Source organism: Mesoplodon densirostris, chromosome 8 (assembly GCF_025265405.1).
Source record: "Mesoplodon densirostris isolate mMesDen1 chromosome 8, mMesDen1 primary haplotype, whole genome shotgun sequence".
Classification (NCBI taxonomy): Eukaryota; Metazoa; Chordata; class Mammalia; order Artiodactyla; family Ziphiidae; genus Mesoplodon; species Mesoplodon densirostris.
The window spans coordinates 14092758-14113524 of record NC_082668.1 but is presented as its reverse complement, the minus strand read 5'-3'; the positions used below and the strand labels follow the sequence as shown (position 1 = coordinate 14113524).

The 20767-nt window shown below is 37.9% G+C and overlaps 1 protein-coding gene across 8 annotated transcripts in view; it reads right to left on the bottom strand.

The window, feature by feature from the left end:
- DOCK10 (dedicator of cytokinesis 10) overlaps positions 1-20767 on the bottom strand; it is a 288876-nt gene that overhangs the window by 64755 nt on the left and 203354 nt on the right. For all 8 annotated transcript variants that reach the window (XM_060107388.1, XM_060107385.1, XM_060107391.1 and 5 more), the window contains 10 exons: positions 18810-18932; positions 16094-16173; positions 14084-14271; positions 13519-13584; positions 11690-11782; positions 7410-7533; positions 7092-7213; positions 6633-6719; positions 3853-3945; positions 3292-3410 (listed from right to left, as the gene is read on the bottom strand). In XM_060107388.1, the coding sequence (XP_059963371.1) occupies positions 3292-3410; positions 3853-3945; positions 6633-6719; positions 7092-7213; positions 7410-7533; positions 11690-11782; positions 13519-13584; positions 14084-14271; positions 16094-16173; positions 18810-18932 (1095 nt within the window). The remainder of the gene's footprint in view (positions 1-3291; positions 3411-3852; positions 3946-6632; positions 6720-7091; positions 7214-7409; positions 7534-11689; positions 11783-13518; positions 13585-14083; positions 14272-16093; positions 16174-18809; positions 18933-20767) is intronic.

Genomic DNA, 20767 nt, shown 5'->3' with positions numbered 1-20767 from the left:
AAAAAACTGATGTTAAAGACTCTCATTCTGAAAGAGGTTAATAATATGCCTGTGAGTTATGAATGTACTGGAAACATTTCAATGTGAAGAGTAATTTTTTTCCAGAATGCTGTGACTAATATTTAAAAAAAAGTGAACTTTAGGAATATTTGATTCAATAATTAAGAATTCTATCTCTAGAAAGAGGAAACTGTAACTGCCAAAGTCACAAGACAGATTAGTAATGTTGAAAGAATATAGTACAGGCAAATTTAAAGTGAGAACAGTTGAAGAAAAATTTAGCATAAAAAAATAAGATCTAGTGGGAGAGAAACAGTACAGCTATTCTGGAAAACAATTCAGCAAGTTATTTTTAATTAAAATTAAAAAAATTTTTAACATCTTTATTGGAGTATAATTGCTTTACAATGGTGTGTCAGTTTCTGCTTTATAACAAAGTGAATCAGCTATACATATACATATATCCCCATATCTCCTCCCTCTTGCATCTCCCTCCCTCCCACCCTCCCTATCCCAGCCTTCTAGGTGATCACAAAGCACTGAGCCGATCTCCCTCGGCTATGCAGCTGATTCCCACTAGCTATCTATTTTACATTTGGTATTGTATAAATGTCCATGCCACTCTCTCACTTCATCCTAGCTTACCTTCCCCTCCCCGTGTCCTCAAGTCCATTCTCTACATCTGCATCATCATTCCTGTCCTGCCCTTAGGTTCTTCATAACCACTTTTTTTTTTAGATTCCATATATATGTGTTGGCATATGGTATTTGTTTTTCTCTTTCTGACTTACTTCACTCTGTATGAAAGACTCTAGGTCCATCTACCTCACTACAAATAAATCAATTTCGTTTCTTTTAATGGCTGAGTAATATTTCATTGTATATATGTGCCACATCTTCTTTATCCATTCATCTGTCAATGGACACTTAGGTTGCTTCCATGTCCTGGCTATTGTAAATAGAGCTACAATGAACATTGTGTTACATGACTCTTTGAATTATGGTTTTCTCAGGGTATATGTCCAGTAGTGGGATTGCTGGGTCATATGCTAGTTCTATTTTTAGTCTTTTAAGGAACCTCCATACTGTTCTCCATAATGATTGTATCAATTTACATTACCACCAACAATGCAAGAGGGTTCCCTTTTCTCCACACCCTCTCCAGCATTTACTGTTTGTAGATTTTTTGATGATGGCCATCCTGACTGGTGTGAGGTAATACCTCATTGTAGTTTTTATTTGCATTTCTCTAATGATTAGTGATGTTGAGCATTCTTTCATGTGTTTGTTGGAAATTTATTTAGGCCTTCTGCTCATTTTTGGATTGGTTTGTTTGTTTTTTTGATATTGAGTTGCATGAGCTGCTTATAAATTTTGGAGGTTAATCCTTTGTCAGTTGCTTCATTTGCAAATATTTTCTCCCATTCTGAGGGTTGTCTTCTTGTCTTGTTTATGGTTTCCTTTGCTGTGCAAAAGCTTTGAAGTTTCATTAGGTCTTATTTCTTTATTTTTCTTTTTATTTCCATTTCTCTAAGAGGTGGGTCAAAAAGGATCTTGTGATTTATGTCATAGAGTGTTCTGCCTATGTTTTCCTCTGAGAGTTTGATAGTGTCTGGTCTTACATTTAGGTCTTTAATCCATTTTGAGTTTATTTTTGTGTGTGCTGTTAGGGAGTGTTCTAATTTCATTCTTTTACATGTAGCTGTCCAGTTTTCCCAGCACCACTTATTGAAGAGGCTGTGTTTTCTCCAGTGTATATTCTTGCCTCTTTTATCAAAGATAAGGTGACCCTATGTGCATGCATTTGTCTCTGGGCTTTCTATCCTGTTGCATTCATCTATATTTCTGTTTTTGTGCCAGTACCATACTGTCTTGATGACTGTAGCTTTGTAGTACAGTTGGAAGTCCGGGAGCCTGATTCCTCCAGCTCCATTTTTCTTTCTCAAGATTGCTTTGGCTATTCCGGGTCTTTTGTGTTTCCATACAAATTGTGAAATTTTTTGTTCTAGTTCTGTGAAAAATGACAGTGGTAGTTCGATAGGGATTGCATTGAGTCTGTAGATTGCTTTGGGTAATATAGTCATTTTCACAATATTGATTCTTCCAATCCAAGAACATGGTATATCTCTCCATCTGTTTGTAGCCTCTTTAATTTCTTTCATCAGTGTCTTATAGTTTTCTGTATACAGGTCTTTTGTCTCCTTAGGTAGGTTTATTCCTAGGTATTTTATTCTTTTTGTTGCAATGGTAAATAGGAGTGTTTCCTTAATTTCTCTTTCAGATTTTTCATCATCAGCGTATAGGAATGCAAGAGATTCGGCATGTTCTTAAAATCAACACATACAACTACCATATGACCCAACAACCGCTCATTTCAAAGAAATGAAAACTTATGTTTACGCTATATGTACCAAAACTGGAAACAACCCAGCTAGCCTTCAACAGGTGAATTTTTAAACATTTTTTGATGTGGAATACTACTCAGAAATAAAAAGGAGAGAACTATTGATTGATTGATGCAACAACCAAGATGAATCTCCAGAGAATTATGCTGAGTGAAAAAAGCCAATCCCCAAAGGTTACATATTGTGACACTATATAATTCCATATCCATATATATATATATATATAATAATTTATATATGAATTGAAAATAGTATAATAAACTCATCAATTTATTATATAAATATGTGGTGCATAGAGTACATTTTAACATATTATATATAAAATTTTATATATTCATATTATATATAAAATTTCAATATAATATATATAAAATTCTTAAAGTAACAAAATTTTAGAGATGGAGAACTGATTAGTAGTTGCCCAGGGTAAGGAGTGGAGATTGAGATGAGAAAGAAGTAGGTGTGTCAATAAAAGGGCAACATGAGGGATTCTTGTGGGGATGGGAATGTTCTGTCTCCTGATTCTATCAATGTTAATATTCTTGGAGTGATATTGTCCTATAGATTTGCACGATGCCACCATTGGGAACATCTAAAGAGAACATGGACTCTCTCTGCATTATTTCTTACAACTGCATGTGCCTCTATCTCAAAATAAAATATTTAATTAAAAACACAAAGTTAAAAAAGAGGTCTAAAACTTTACTTGAATGATAGTAATGGATGATTAGAAGGTAAGAACTCAAGAGTGAGACATACTTAACTTTGAGATACGTATTCAAACGAAATGCAAGCATACACAATCAGGTGGCCATTCGGTTATAATCAAAGTTGTGTGTAACCACAGCTTATAAAATCTCTTCCCCTAAGGCTGTGCTATGGATACCTGGTCACAGTTGTGCTTATTTCATCTTCTTCATTCTGCACCAGAACCCTGAAGAGCTGATTCAAGATTACAGGCAGAAAACTCATGATTGCATGAATCTTTTCCACATTCAGTAAGTTCTGTTAAATTGGCAGGACAAAAAAAAAAAAGGCCATTGATTAAATTTAAAGCACATTATTTTACTGACGTTCTTCAGAACTTGAATATGTCTACTGTACCTCACTTTTGTTTGACTTTATTTTTCATGGCATTTAGCATGACATACAGGCATGGGGGTAATGTTGCAAGGACTCTACATGTAATTAACGAATTTAGAGTCAATTGATTCTGATTTTCAATCATTTTTATTTTGGAGAAACTGATCTTTGCTTATTTTTTAATGAACACACAGACATCTTTTAGGAATTGTGAAATAAAATCATTTAGTCTCTGAATTGATAAGGTGTTTAAAAATCTTTGATAATAATTACCCCTTAGTTTGCTGCTCAATGCAAAATGTAAAGGTCTGTTTTGCCCATTTCTACCCTGGAGACTATTGCAGCTATTTGCATGTCATGTTACCTTACAAGAACGGACGAAATTCGAGGTAGGTGACTGAGACATATCTTTCTCCCTTTTTTGGCATTGTCGGAAAAATGCGTTCACATGTGGATCCTGAAACAGCAAAAGAAAGTCTTGATTTTTGATGACACGTAAGCTGTGGGACAATCATGGTGATGGGAGGTGAGCTCTTCTGTAGGACAAGATGCCTTGATGTGAGGTGCTTTGTCCAGGAGGCATAATGACAGATCTCTCATTTTCATAGGCATTCCAGCACACAGAGGGCTTGACCTGAACTACAAAGTACCCCCTCTCCTATTTCACTCTCAGAGATTTGTTTTCTTTCTGGGCCACATGATAATGGCTAGAGAATTACTTCCCTTGTCTCTGTTCTTTCCTTTCTTTCTTTTTAAATTGTCTTCTGTCATCTTCCTTCCACAGACTTCTACCAATTTTTCTTACATATTCTTTAACACACATGAGAATGGGTACAATTTAATATGCATAGGGATATTTTCAGACTTAAAATGTCAGAGTTAATAAAAAAATTATGAAGTCCACCTGACATCATGAGATAAAACTTGACTCCCCAGAACCATATGTTGAAGTCCTAATTCCCAGTACCACCGGATGTAATGATATTTGAAGATAAGGTCTTTAAAGAGGTAATTAGTTAGGGTGGCCCTAGTCCAATATGACTGATGTCCTCATGAAAGAGTAAACTTGGATGTGCACAAACAGAGGAAAGCCAAGGAGAGAGGCCTTGGAAGAAGCCAACTCTGCTGACGCCTTGATCTCAGACTTCCAGCCTCTAGACCTGTGAGAAAATACATTTCTGTTGTTTAAGCCACCCAGTCTGGTATTGTGTTATGGCAGCCTAAGCAAACTAATCTGCCCTTTAATGCTCTTTCCTGAAAAGGGTGTCACCTTGGAAATGCCTAAGTTCTGTGTTGAGGGTCAAAGTTATGAAGTCAGGAAGTGGAATACAGACTTTTAGTGTAGGTGCACTCTCTGGGGGTTTCTCCAGCCTTTGTCAGTTCTAGAGGGCATCTGTGGTTGGGGTTCCCCTCAAGTCGGGGCATCTGTGTGCATGTGTGTGCGTGCATGTGTGCACGCACGTGTGCATGTGTGTGTAATATTTTCAGTTTCACTTCATTTATTTGACAGTTATTTTTTGAAAGCTGACTATGTGTCAGGTCCTTGTCAGGCACAAAGGACAGAGCCAGGGGCAAGGAAAAGCCCCTCTGTGGTCCTTCCATTATGCCCGGGAATCAGGTATCATGCCATGATTTTCACACATACCTATTTGCTCATAATTAGACAAGTGCTTCAAAGGAAAGCAGGGTGCTGTATGGGTGTATGACAAGATGATACAGCATATCTGAGGGGTTAGGGGACAGGGAAGGCTTCTTTGAGGAAACAACATTTGAGCCAAGATCTGAAGGTTGGGTAGGAGCTGCCCAAACCAATCAGGGGAGGGTAGGTAGAGAGGGAGAGATCGCCCTCCTGGCTGACGAAAGGCTGAGTGTCACAAAATCCCTGGATCTTGGAGGTATGAAGCAGACAGAGGGCACAGTGCAGGATAGGGTCTGGCATGTTTGAAAATTGAGGTAAATACCACTGTGGAGGAAGGAAGAAGGTGTCCCCCAGGGTGACGAGTGCATGGGCGGTAGAAGCTGATGTGCAGAAAGGAGAGTAGTGGTGAGTCACAGAGAGACCTGGGTAGTTTGGAGAAAAGCAGCTGGAGGTGTAGGAAAGAGAAACTTGGGGCATTCTGAGAGATATTAAAGCAGGATTTGGTGGAGAATGACCATTTTGTGGGACTTGACCGGGGCTGATGGCGTCAGAGAAAAGATGGGTTTAAGGAATCATGGGCATAGGACTTGGGAAGAAGACTAAATTTGGCTTGAGGCACCAGTAGTTACGGAAAGACATTTTGATCCAATATATGGTGGTACCTGGATTATTTCATTTTTCTTAGTAACCAAATATGTGCTAGGGATAAAGCAGCATGAAGCAAAAAATCAAACAAAAAGCCACACACAAAAAAAACCCAGGTACACATTGAATTTAAGAAAGAAGCAATGCATAGTCTATGTACTCGTAATAGTTTGTTTATAATTAGTACTACAAAAGTCCTCACAGTGTGGTAAAGCAAGCTGCCTTGCAATGGAAGGGGTGAGTTTGCAGTAATTTGACAGTGATACTAACTACACTTGTACAGTGTTTTGCAGTTCATGAGATATTTTCACGTGCAGTTTCTCATTTTGAGCCTCACTACCACCTTAGGTTGAGATTTTTTATTGTTATCATTTTCCTGCTGAGGACACAGGACTGCAGGGCTGAGATGACTTGTCCAGGGTCGCTGGGCCAGAAATTGGCCGAGGTGACTCTCAAATACAGTTCTGCCAACCTCGTGGCCTTTCCATGAGAGGAGCCTTGGGTAGGGATTGTGAATTAGACTGAGTTTTAAGGTAAAGGTCCAAAGTCTTTATTTTAAACGTTTCATATTTTTAACACTTGGGGGTTGTCATGGGAAGCAAACCATCTTCCAAGGAAAGTGCCCTCTTGATAAATACACTACTGGAATTTTGGTTTGCAGTTTGATAGTGCCTGAGCTTTTATGGATTAAGGCATTTGATCTCTTCTGGAAGAGGGATACAGTTTTGCCAGAAACATTCTTCTTTTTTGATCACCTGCTCTTCTGACACCTTGTGGAATGGTGAGTCTCCTCCTGTAAATCTAGGTTTATGATTCTACGTGTTAGAGAAGATTTTGATATTTCAGGACAACACGCTCACCTGAGTATTCACTGTTGATACAACAAATGTCGATACTTTGAAAAGTGGTTTGCCACCATCGACCCATTTAATGTCACTCCCACCATGCTGCAAAAAAGAGTTTGTTACTGTCACTGTGGCAATTTGAAAGAGAGGAAATAAACAGGTTATTTACTTTACATTAATTTGTCATCCTGATCCATTAACCTCACAGTCCTATAGAGATGGAAAATAAGAGATGCAAATACATTTGGTAATATTGGTAAATGAAACCAATGTGATACCAGGGGATCATTTTGAACAGATCATTTCTACTGGCCACAAACTAAACAAGATATTTGACATATCATAGGTACACCTGATTCCTTATTACAGTGGATGCATACACCAAGGTTGGGTTAATTTAAACAACAGAAAGAAGATAACCTCATGCCATTTAGCCCATGTATTTTTTCTCTTAAGTTATACATCACTCAATACCTTTCCACTTGCAGAATCTTGAAAGCTTAAATAATTCGGAGGCAGGTTTGTTGCTACTGGGATATTGTACTCTTGAGAAGCTATCTGATCATCTCTCATGAGAGGAAGCCAAGCATATCCAACTGTGCAAAGGAACAACAAAGGGAAAACTTTTCAGTACAAACCTTCAAGGCGAGGAGTAAAAATAAAGCTATTTATCATTTATGAATACAAAACTTCACTTTAAAAAACTCAATAAATCAGAGCTTTTCAAATACTCTCCAATTTCAGTTCCAGAGATAACATGCACAGCTATCTCAGATTGCTTCTTGTCAATACCTGGTGTTTCCAGAGCCTCCTTCTTTTTGGCATTAGCTTTTGCATTTATGTCACAAGTGACATGATAAAAAGAAAAAAAAATATGGTGTTTCTCATGAAGTTGTGTTGGTAGCTCAATTTTCACCTGCAATGAAAGAGATAATAGCTGGGCTAAGATTGAAATCATTTTCCCAGTGTCAGGACAAGACAAAGCATAGGCATGTTAGCCTTTTTAAAGGTCTTTCACTGAAATCTAGGTCCACAATTTAATAGTCAGCACTAGAAGTACAATTTAACTCTCAATAAATATCCATCCCGCTAGCAGTAATGTGTTAAGATGTTATTTTTACTTCTTTATTGTGGCGATAACTTAGAATACCTAGTGCTTCTCATTAGATAATTTATATCACCATGAATTACACACACGCACACAGACATGACAGTAGAAAGTAAATAAGGCACAGATTAAGGACCTATCATCAAGGGACATGAGTTGAGTGAATAGTAGGTCCTTGCCTCCCAGAGTGTGTGCATGGCCCAGTTGTATAAGCATCACTTGGGAGCTGATTAGAGATGCAGACTCTCAGACACTACCCCAGACATACGGAATCAGAATCTGCATTTAGCGAGATACCCAGATGATCCACAGGCACATTGTTGAGAAACATCATAGTTGAAAATGATGTAAATGGAGCATGGAATCTATCCATTATAAAAACCACAAAAAGATATGTGGTATGTACTGTGTAAAAAATTACATTGTGGTAACTAAGTAATGAGCCATTTTGTAAAGAGGTCATGTTCTCCTCTGTAAATAACACCTCTGAAAAAAACATAAAACATAAAATTGATATAGGTGAAAAATATACTTAACTAGGAGCATCCTCCATGTTCCTGGAAAGAAAGGCTTTGGAACCCTCTACATGTGATAGTGCTTTTCAGTTTCCAAACCTCTGTCACATAGGTTGTCATTTAATTCCCTCCATGGCCTTGCAAAGTAGGATGATACAGAGGTAGCAACCAAGGGGAAAGATGTTAGGGGGCTTTGAGTCACTAGGAGGATGGACTAGTCAGTAATTAATAGGATCTTCCAGGACAAAAACACATGTCACACTGGAATCCCAGGATCCCATGCAGGTAAGTGACATTCAGTTCAATATTAGCAACTAGGTAATTTCTTGAACAGTCAAATCAAGCAATAAGGTGATACAGAGCCAAGCAAATTATCTACTAGTTTTTTTTTTTTTTTTTTTTTTTTTTTTTTTTTGCGGTATGTGGGCCTCTCATTGTTGTGGCCTCTCCGGTTGCGAAGCACAGGCTCCAGACGCGCAGGCTCAGCAGCCATGGCTCACGGGCCCAGCCGCTCCGCGGCATGTGGGATCTTCCCAGACCGGGGCATGAACCCGTGTCCCCTGTATCGGCAGGCGGACTCTCAACCACTGCGCCACCAGGGAAGCCCTATCTACTAGTTTTTATGAGACTCTCTGTGCATCTCTATATATAGTTACTTTATTTTCACATTGTTCAGGAGGGAATTTATTACACAGATTTTCAGTGTCATCCCTGGAACAGCGGTATCAGCATCTCTGAGAAAGTTGTTTAGAAATGCAATTTCTCAGGCCCCATCCCAGACATGGTATCCAAAAATCTGGGGTGCGTTCCAGTAATCTGTGTTTTAACAAGTCTTCCAGGTGATTCTGTGCCTGGTAAGGTTTGAGAACTCCTGAATTAGAATGGTTTACAGCTTAGATATATTCATTACACACCAGCATGCTAACCTGGTAACAAAAGCCAATATACAGTTCAAAACATACAAAAACTAACAATGCAGTAGAATGAAATTTTCTTTTTTTAGTTGGAATACCTGGGATTGAAACAAGTGTTCAAGAATTCCAGTAAACTACATATTAATGCTAACACTCCTTGGTAACAAATACTGCAAATACTCACATTATATTTTAGCAGTGCCTTAGAAGAATTTATATTCATGTTTATAATTAATGCAATCATCTTTTGCAATAAAAAAGAAGAAAATGGTTTTGAATCTGCACTGCAGAATTCACCAGGCAGTTCATTATATACATGTTCTCTTGTGGAAAAGCTCATGGCTTTTACAAGGATTCTGGGAAGCACATGAGCATGAGAGAGATTAAAAGCCAGACTTAACCGTAAGAACATTTCTTTTTTCATTAAATCTTATATGTCGACAGAGGTTGCACCTTTCAGATGGGCTTTGTCAAGAGGTCAACCAATGTAGTAAATATTCTGTAATGTAGTAATAGCCCTTTCCCTTATTATTATTATTTTTTACCTCTGTCCTGAATTTATAGGGAAAAAATTTAAGAGCATTAAATGGATGTGGAGGAAGGAGATGAGGTTAGTGAGGTCTGTGGTTTCATTGGTGTTCTTTTAAGAAGTTTATAAATGGTTGACATATAACAAGGTGTGATAGGCAGAATAATGGCCCTCCAGGATGTCCCCCAAGTCCTAATCCTCAGAATATGTGAATATGTCTCCTTACATAGTAAAAGGGATTTTGCAGCTGTGATTAAATTAAGGGTCTTGAGATGGGGAGATTAAACTGGATTAGCCCAGTGGGCCCAATGTAATAGCAAAGGTCCTTATCAGAGGGAGGCAGGAGAGTCAGGGTCATAAGAAATGTGAGGAGAGAAACAGAGGTCAGAGTAATGACATTGCTGGAAGGGGTCACAAGCCAAGGAGTATGGGCAGTCTCCAGAAACTGGAAAAGGCAAGGCAAAGATTCGTCCCAGAACCTCCAGAAGGAATGGAGGCCTGATTTCAGCCCTGTGGGACCCATTTCAGAGTTCTGACCCACCGAACCATAAGGTAATCAATGTGGGTTATTTAATCCACGAAACTGTGATAATTTGTTAAAGTAGCAATAGGAAACTAATACAAAATATGTGATATTTTAAATCCCAGAAATCACATTGGCGGGTTGCATTAGTTCAGACCTTAGCTTCATGGTTAGAAATTAAATTTAATCACTGAAACTTGTTTGTCTAAAGCTGTTTATAATACAAGCTGACTTATGTATAGTCATTTACTACTAATCCAATAAGTTTTTTTTTTTTTTTTTTTTATATGGGTTATAGCAGAGCAGTGAAGCTTCAGGCTCTGGAGTCACATGGGCTGGCTTAAATTTTGACTGTGACTTCATAGTTATGCGCCCTTGTCAAAGTTGCTTCTCTGATTGCCAGCTTCCTTATCCATAAATTAGGAAGGTGTGAGGGTTAATTTTATGTGTCAACTTGACTGGGCCACGGGATGCCCAGAGAGCTGGCTAAACATGATTTCTCAGTGTGTCTGTGAGGGCGTTTCTGGAAGAGACCAGTATTTGAATTGGTGGACTGAGCAAAGTAGATGGCCCTCCCCATGTGGGTGGGCACACCTCGTCCACTGAGGTCCAGAATAGAACAAGAAGGCAGAGTAAGGTTGAATTTCCTCTCTGCCTGACTGCTTGAACTAGAACACTGATCTTCTCCAGTTCTTGGCACTATTGGTTCTCAGGCCTTCAGACCTCGACTGGACTCTACAATAGACACTCTGGTTCTCAAGCCTTTGAACTACACCAATGGCTTTCCTGGGTGAAGACGGTAGATTGTGGGACTTTTCAGCCTCCTTAATGATGTGAGCCGATACCTTATATTGAATTGTACCTATCTATCTGTCTATCTATCTATCTGTCTATCTATCTATCTACCTATGTATCTCTCTATCTATCATCTTCCTATTGGCTCTGTTTCTCTGGAGAAAGCCATGTGGATCAAGTGAGATAGTGTATATTTAGAGTATAGTGTGCTTCCTGACACATAATAAGAGAGTCTTGAGAGTTGGCAGTGCAGGTCTTGAGGTGAGGCAGTCCAAGCTCCTTCAAGTTCATGAGGGTTATAAGCAATAATGTTGGTTCATACTCTAGCCCTTTTTGTTTTTTCCCTTAGGATATGAAATGCCACTATTGATTGGTAAAAACTATCTAACATGATGTTTGTTACCTTAATCAATGAAAAATAAAAGAAAAAAATTAGTCTAATTTGAAAGAAATGATATAATAAAAACATCACATTTTAAAAATCTTGTGCTGAAATACATGAATTTGCAGCATAGTCCTGGAGCAACTGTCAATTAACGTGGTTTTTAAAACTGGGTTATGTAAACACCTGCTAAGGTATGTCCTTAGTCTGAGGAGTAGTCTAGAGAGAGTGTTTGTCATCATGTATTATCGTACCCACTCACCCATCTTTTAAGGAGCTGCTGGGGGCAGTGGGGGCTTGGCTTACCTCGTCGGAGAAATCTGGGTTCTGAGAATGATGCAGAACTGCAGTGTAGGTGGCTGAGGTGAAGAGGGGCCCTCCAGGTTTTCCGTAAATACACTGTTTAAAAAGTTATGAGTTGAATAATTATGAGTGTCTGAAATTAACCCTGAGCACAAAAAGCCCACAACTCTTCAGTTACCCATTCTGGGACAAAGATGCATTTTGTGGTAACTTGCCAGGCTTAGCTGACATCTAATTAACCTTGAACTTCTTTGATCTGCTGTCCTGTACTTACTATACAACAGGGCACTGTTGAAGAAAATTTGAAGGCTTTAATTCATTATGTAGATACTATATCAATACTGAATACCTGAATCAATTAACTACTACCTAACTTTTGATTACTAGAAGATAAGAGATACTTTGTTCAATTCTGATTCCTGCGGCCCACGGTACCCAGCTCCGGTCTAGAGTTTAAGGCGATCAGTCCTTAGTGATACAAGGCTTGGTTTGACCCCAGCTCCTGACATGCCAGTCTCCAACCAAGAATGAGAGCTGGAAGGGTACGGCTGGTTCCAGGTTCCATTGTATCGTGTTATTCTTCCATCCCAGCCCCTAATCAGGCCAGGGGATGGGATATGGCACTTCCTTGTCATAAAAGCCGCTTTAGTCCAAGGCTCAGAGTCCCTCTACTGAAGTCAGCTGTATCTCTTGAATAATGCTTTAGAATGCAATGGAACAGAGGTCACATGTACCTGAGAGTACTCCTCTTTTTTAGATTTTTCCCCATAAGCGATTCTCTAGCAGGCCTGGTGTGTTTGCCGTCTGGTCATTGCCTTTGTTTGCTTGACAATTGCATTTCATTTTATTTTTTCTCTCCTGCTGCTAATGCTATTGTGGAACTTGGAACCTGGGGATGCTGAGAGTGCCTCAGGACAATTTTAAAGAACTCTTTCTCTCTATTGTGCATGATTCATTCAATCACTCAGATTGATTACTGTTCTTCTAAATAATGCTACAACCCTTCTGAGCACAGAGAACACAATTGGTACCTGACAGAGTGCTTTAAGAGATGACCTCAGATAATTGTGGGGATTAGTTAGAAATTAGTTTTGTCCTTTACTATATCTCCTTCCTCTGATTCACCAAAACTGGGAAGATCTGGCCACAGGCCCACTGAAAATAATTTTCCTCTCTATTCTAATAAGTTTCTTTATGTTGTTTGAAGTTCCTAAAATAAAAACAGTATATATCAAATTCAAACTCTGAAAAATGCCATCCAGTTGCAGTTTTATAGGATCAAACAGCCACTTCCTACAAAACTCATAGTTTTATTGATCTTATTAAGTCACGTGATCAACAGCAGGGACCAGCTTCCCAGAGCCATTTCCGAGGTCTTTGGGCAGGTGGCCACACGCACCTTCCATAAATGTGAGTGTCCCATGGGCCCCCTGCATTAGCCATCAGGCCAGTAGGCAGCAGCCCTTCTGCAGAGGCCACATGAAGCCCACCTGGGATGCTGCATTTGAAATCAAGCATGCTGAATTCATGAGATGCGGGCTAATCTTTGAAAATGCAAAGTCTTCCAGAGGGGAATTGTTGCCTTGATTTCACACTAGAACGGCTTCCTTTTTTCCAAATCATGAAAAGCTAAGCAGAGCCATGAGACTGGCATTTCTAATAGATCTAGTTAATGGTAGCTGCTCAATCAGGTACATGTTAGGAAATCTAAATCAAATGGACTGAATTGCTCCTCTTTCCAGCACACTAAACTAAAAAGCCCCTTGGTGGTGGGGAGAACTGGGGTACCTGCCTGCCCCTATGTGCTGTATTCCCTCATGGGCTTGGCTCACCTTCACGGGCTTGGCATCTTCTTCATCGGAATTTTTGAATTCAATGCACACAGTTATATTTCGTGCCTGAAATTACAGAGAGGGAAAATGGACATTGTAATTTCCTGTTAGATAACATCAGAAAACAATCCAAGTGCCTAAAATAAGTAGCTTCTAATTAAATCTGAAAAATGTAGAATAGCCAAAATTCTCTTGTGACATTACTCATAGCACTCAGAAATAGCAGAAAGATTTGGAGAGATTATTTAAAGGGGCAGAAAAGACTCATATTGAAAGAGTGCAGGTAGGCTATTTTCAGAGTCTCTTAATAAACCAAAAATAAAGTTTGGAACAAAATTATTTAGGGCTGATTTCAGAAAGTTTTATTCATATGTTATAAAACGTGCATCGTCAAACACTTTTAAGGTGAAACTCATCACTGTCTCTCATTAAACATTTTCTTCAAATGGTTTTCTATTCTAAAGTGTTAGTCTATAGTAATTTGTATTTGAACTTTCAAGAAACTGTCTTAATATGGTCTAAATAAGGTGGAGAGAGAGGATGATATCTCAGAAACATATCATACCTTGTTGAAACATTTCTGGCTATCATACTTGAGGTGCTTGGGGTAAATGTAAATTTGATTTTTGTATACTCTGTAAGGACGGCAATACTTTGTTGAGTCGTAAACGAATTCTTCCACTTCCACTGTGGGCTCTGGTTGAGCCGTCACATTGAAAGGCTTGACAGGGATAAAGGACGATGTTACACAGTCTTTAAAAATCAGAAAAGAAAAGTTTGTCACTTGATATGATTGTAAGTGAACAATACTTAACCTATTTTAAAATGAATCTACTCAAAATAGAAACTGTATGCTTATATACTAATTTATGTTAAATTATGCTGACCTGAAAACTTTGTAGGAGGTAAGCATGATAGATACTCAGTGATATATTTAACATTAAAACTGATATCTCAAAAAACTGGTAAATCTTTTGGATTTATAACTATTTTCTTTTTGTATTAAGCTTCATATAAAATGTAAATTTTAGCTAGAGATCCTCTGAGCATACTAACCAGGTATGCTAAGATAAAGACGAGCTCACTGACTTTAGCCATCATACTATAAATATTGATCTATGATGGAACAAAACTCTGTCCAATGGGTTTATTACTGATAGTACCACTTGGCTTAACAGTAATTTTCCCTATGGAACGATTTTACAACATAGGCCCTAATCCCCCTGCATTAATAGTTACAATTTTATTTTTCTCTTCAGTTTTCACAATCTTTTAAAATCTAACCTTGTAAAAACAGCCTAAGGGGGGAAAAGACCATTAGGAATTTATAAATCAAAACTTGACACTAAGCAGTTTGGAGGCTGAAGTTGTGGCACTGAAAGACAGCAAGGCCTTCTACCTCCCTTTACCCCATTTGGAATCTTCCTGTGTTCAAACAAGCAACATGGTTAGCTACATGCTTAGCTATATCTTTAGCTATATGCTTGGGAATCAGATTACAGGCTTTTTGTTTTTTTCTTCAAAAATCAATTAGAATATTTTTATTATATGTTCAAATTTCTCTGATATCCTATGATATCAGAGAATATCATAGGATATTCAAAGAGAATATTTTAGCTTTCTCTTTTGTTATTTTTCTTTTCCCTAGGTAATAAAAGTAACCTTCCACAAATCAGGTAGAGGAAATGGCTTACTTTGTCATCTGGTTTTTCACACCAATCAATACAAAAGTGATTTGGAGCCATGATTTAAGTTAGAATGCTCATTTTATTTCATATTAAAGTGATTTGTGGAAAAGTCATAAGAATGGAAAACTTAATAGTGCTAATGGTAATTCAAATATCCTGTGGTAATAATCCTCTCCCTGTTTGTAGTTCTTTTTAGAATGCCTTTATTCATTCTTTGCATCACTGAGAAAGTCACTAAAAGGTGTAATTCAAAGAAAAATAAAACCAAATAAACTAATCTCACCACTTAATAAATAAATTCTGAAAAATCTTGTTTATAAGTTAATAAAACTACTTCTGAAATTTAAATTTTCACTAAAATAAATAGAACTTTTGGCCATATTCTGGAAAAGATATATGCTTTCTGTGTAATAACAGAGTCTAAAAACTTTCCGGCTATAATTACTTCATGGCCACCCAAGTGGGTGGCAATGCACAGTGTTCAGAGTAGCCCTTTGACAGCTCAGTGTGGCATTGTTCATTAGGGGTTATTGGTTTATCAATTTATCTGAACTGGACTTCCTCATTTGCAACGCTTCAGGGTTCTGAGGATTAAATGATACAATTTAACACCCTGCTCAGTGCATGGTGTATACCAGATGAATATTAGGTCACCCTGAATATAGTTCCTGTCCTACAGCACTTACAGTCTGTCTTAATGGAGAAATAAGACATCCCAAATTTCTATAGGATAATGAATTACAGTTATCCTAAACCTTGAGAAAAAAATCCCCAAACAAACCTTTGTAACGAACCAATTATCCAACCAACCAACCAACCAACCAACCAACCAAAAAGCCACTAAACATTCAAAACTCTACAAGCAAGCCATGACATCATCATCATACTTGGATGCTCCAAAGGAATGTTGTCAACAGCGATATCCAGGCTTCCAGGAATGGTCTGCGTTTTGCTTATTCTGTCAGCTCTGTGAAAGTATACCAGCATAGAAACACACACACACACACACACACACACACACACACACACACACACAGAGTGAATTATTCTAGTTGTCAAGGAAAAAAAACAGACAATGGTAGTTCTGAGCTTTGATAAGGATAAACAGTGGGACCCCAAACAATCTTGTGAATAATTTCATTTAGTTAGATTTATTTTGAAAACTAAAATTTATATGATTTTACAAATAAAAATTAAAAATCAGGGAGGGGTCAAGTTACAGATATTCTGAAGAATGTTTTAAATTTATTTGCACCACTTCAGATAACATTTATATGGCCAAACGAGTGCAATGTAAATCGTTAGTTTTGATAAATGGTAAATATTTAATTTTGTTAACAAAAAGTACTAGTATTTAAACCGATTTAAATAATTCACTTTCATGAGGAATTTTAAGAAGTTTTGAGAGCAAGGATGGTCTTTGCCACAACTGCTAAGTGGACAGTTTGCTTTTTCCCTCTTCACCAGCAATCCAGGAGGACAAGGGCCCTTTCTCTGATCCCTCATAAGTGTATGTAGACCCTTCTTCACCACCTATCCCTGTGCCCACAGTCACTCTAATTCATGAATCCTTGACTTTCTTTTCCTCCCTCTTTACTAAAACCTTCTCCCCTATCTTCTTTTATAGTAAGGTGAAAGTTGCTAAGAACAGTTTCAAGTGTCACCCCTCTCAGGAAATCTACTTCGAGAGGCAGCTCTTCCCAGCCTGTGAGAGCTAATTGTTATATTTTCAGTTATTTTGCCTGCCATCTGTAAAACATAGTCATTATTAAAAAATGAAATTATATTAAACAAATTACATTAAATACCAAGGTAAAAAGTACTGAAAATTCATCACTTAGTAATTGTTTTACTACATGGTGAGAGGATCCATGCTCTTGAGGTTATTTACATCTATCTGTGTGGTGGAAATGTTATATGATGGTTTGCACATTTCTTTCCAGCTCCATTATTGGCAAAACCCCACTGGTAGCTTGAAATCAGCAATGGTAGGATAATTTACACCAGAGAAATTTGCCATCAATACAAATCAGTGTTTTTCCTCCTAGAGGGTCAGCAGTAGACATTTATCAGCACACTACTGAGAATAAATGTCATTACGTGTGAGGCATCCATGAAATAATTTAATGTCTCACCAGTATGGCATTGGGTATTCTAGATGCCCTCTAAATGCCATAGTGATAACTTTCTTGGCTAAACACCAATAACATGGGTTTTGTGACAGTATGGTCTTCTCCTGTTTTGCCTATTCCCTTCTGCTCAGTGTTACAACTTTTCAGGCTTTAGTAAATTTGGAAAAAAGTAAAGAGGAAAATCATTCTTAATTTCCACTTAGTGGATATAGGGGTTTTGACCATGATGTTTGATAAGGGGAAGGAAGGTCTCCCCATGTAAGGAGTGGTCCTGTAGAATCACAAAAAAATAATATTGGTTCAATTCCACTTTTATTTTGCTTCCTATGGTTTATTTTTTTCCAGAACAAAAAAAACACTGGGCAAACTTCCCTTCTAGTTAAATAGAAATATATCCTCTATTGAAGATACAGAAAATATTACTCATGCTTGTTTCATAGTAATAAATAATTTTTGTTTTGGATAAACAAACTTAATTGATAAGGAATTGTTGATTCTTAGATGGGAGAGGCAGAGAGTTAATATTTAGGAAAGGGGCAAAGGGAACAAGAATCCTGACTGTGTCAGGGGACTAACTGTTTAAGATAAGCCACTTGTCATGAAAGATCTTACCATCATCAGATGCTGAATATATGGTGACTCATTTTAAAAATGTTGTGACTTTTATGTTTTTTCTTCTTTTAGCTCTAACTTCCATTGTCTCTTCCAAAAGCATTTGAATGACAGAACTATTATGAATTATTGTATTCACAGCAATTAATTGCTCTGTGGTGTTTCATACATATTCTAAAATCCCCTAACACTCCTCCCATTTAGAGGTGTCTATATACCCTTCATTTGAATCTGGGATCTGTGACAGTTTGACAGTATGTTATAGCAGAAATGGCACTGTGACAGTTTCCCATCTTAAGAAACTGGCAGTGAACATTTTCTGTCTGTCCCATGGGACACTTACTCTTAGAACCCAAGCCATAGCATCTCATGCAGAGAAGAACCAAGGTCTCCAACCCACAGCTCCAGTTGAGCTTCCAGCTAACAGCCAGCACCAACTTGCCAGTCATCAAATGCACTATCCCAAAAATGGATCCTCTGGCTCCACTGGACCTCTTCCAGCTGATGCCATGTATAGAAGAGACAAACTGTCTTCACTTAGCCATGCTCAAATTATGGACTCAAGAGAAAAATAAGTGATGTTGTTGTTTTAAGTCACTCATTTTTGGGGTGATTTGTTACATAGCTGTAGGTAACTGACATAGTTTAATGTCTCACACTCCTTCCACATCATTCTGGCAAATTTACTCTTAGGGTGTCATTTGGACATATGAGAGGTCATCTGCAAAGCATCTGCTTTCTGGGGGAGTATGGATATTTGGGAATCTGGTTATGGAGTATTGTTTATGCAGAGATAACAAATCAACAGCAGCAATGTAGTTGATTCATGTTCATTTCAAGAGTATCCAAAACATCCTACCTTCTATAATCTGACACTAGTTTAAGTAGGTCCTCAGTTGAAATCTTGTTGCTTTCTTGTCTATACAATGGTGAAAATCTTGAGTCTCTGTCCACATTTCCCTGGTTGTCTTTAAATACTGATCTGAAAGAAAACAATATTTATTCAGTTTGGCATTTGGCATGGGAGGGAGGGGAGAATTCTACCACTGAACCACCAATGCTCCCCTCTTGGTATTTGGATATTACTTACGAAGATGTATTTTTAAGCTGACTAAAATGATTCAACTTCCCATTTATAATGGAAGAAAGTCCAGGAACTTACAAAATAAAAAGACATGAAAACTTCTTAGAAAAAATGTCATTTATACACTGTATTTATTATCTTCAATTTCTTATTTTCAACCTGGTATCTAAAGTGACAGCAGCCCATATTACAACTACATTTATTTATGATTTGGTAACATGTCAAAGCCATAGAGTATTAGGGGGTTGGAGAGGAATAGGAACACATGTTATCACTTTTTCATTATTTCCTGGGCAAGCCTGGGTCATGTCAGTTTGGGTGGTGCCGTTAGAATTTATGAATAGTGGAAAGGGTATGAGGTGGTATATGTGGGTGTAGAGAGCCAGACTCTTGAAACATTTTCATGGAGATAAATGTGCTGAAGTCCTAAATTTTAGGGCAGAGACAAAGATAAAATGGAGAACACCTGAATGAGCATTTTGTATTAAATAAAGAGAACACTGTGAACCTGAACCATTTATTTCCTTCCTTGATCCATTTCAATGGGACTATATAGATTCAGTTAAAATGCATAAGTTGTTTTCATCCAAATAATTTAGTAACGCCGGGCAACACTTCCTGAAAAGCGAGTATACCTAGCATGCTTAATGTCGTTTTTCTTCCCCATGATTCATCATACTCTGTGCCTATCAAAGGAAAATTAGACCCATGTGTAACTGATTTTTCTTCAGTGTTAGAGAAATGCTGAATCTTTATTTCTTCTAACTTAAGGACCTTAACGAGACTCTTTTACTACTCTTCACATTAGCCAAAGATTTCAGTACACAGGCTGAAAAGGCCATTTAAATGGCTATCTGATCATAGAGCTTTAGTGTCAGATAATTTAGAAAATGGGCCAGGAATTTATCAGAATGATATTTTTAGACTCCTTCAACCTTTCTCCTCAGATTTTTTTCTGTGAAGTAGTAACTGAGGGGAAAAAGGTCCCCTATCAAATAACACTGGGGGAGGAAGAATGAAAATATTTAACTTGAAGATAATTTTTATTTAAATATTATTTAGGGATGGTGTTTGAGTGTGTGACATTTTTCCCAACATGGGAGAAAGTTAAATTGAGTAGTATTTTAAAAAAATTTAGCCAGTCACTTCAAATATATCAGTAGACTTGAGTTGTATCACTGGCTTTTGCTCTTATCTGCAGCAGCTCTGTCCTGGAAACACCTCACTTACATGGGACACGCTGTGAAGAACACAGCAGCACAGAGAAGTGCTGGTCACAGCACTCACACTCTGTCCCTACTCCATAAATATGGTAACTGGCAGGAGAGCAGAGAACTGATTCATTTACACAGATGGTTTCAGGATGGCTGGGACACCATGCTCTGTTCCAACTGCCAGAGTTGAGCAATGATCCATGTGCAATGAAGGTCTCAGAGCCATGACGTTTAGAGTGTGATTGAAAAAAAAATGTGGTGTTTAGCCTAAAGGAAAAGAAGCTTAGGTATCCCTGAGAGCTTCATTCATAAGCAGCATGAGGGACTTCCTTGGCGGTCCAGTGGTTAAGACTTTGCCTTCCGATGCGGGTGGTGCGGGTTTGATCCCTGGTTGGGGAGCTAAGATCCCACATGCCTCGCAGCCAAAATAACAAAACGTAGAACAGAAGCAATATTGTAACAAATTCAATAAAGACTTTACAAAAATATTAACAAAAATAAGCAATATGAATAGCTGTG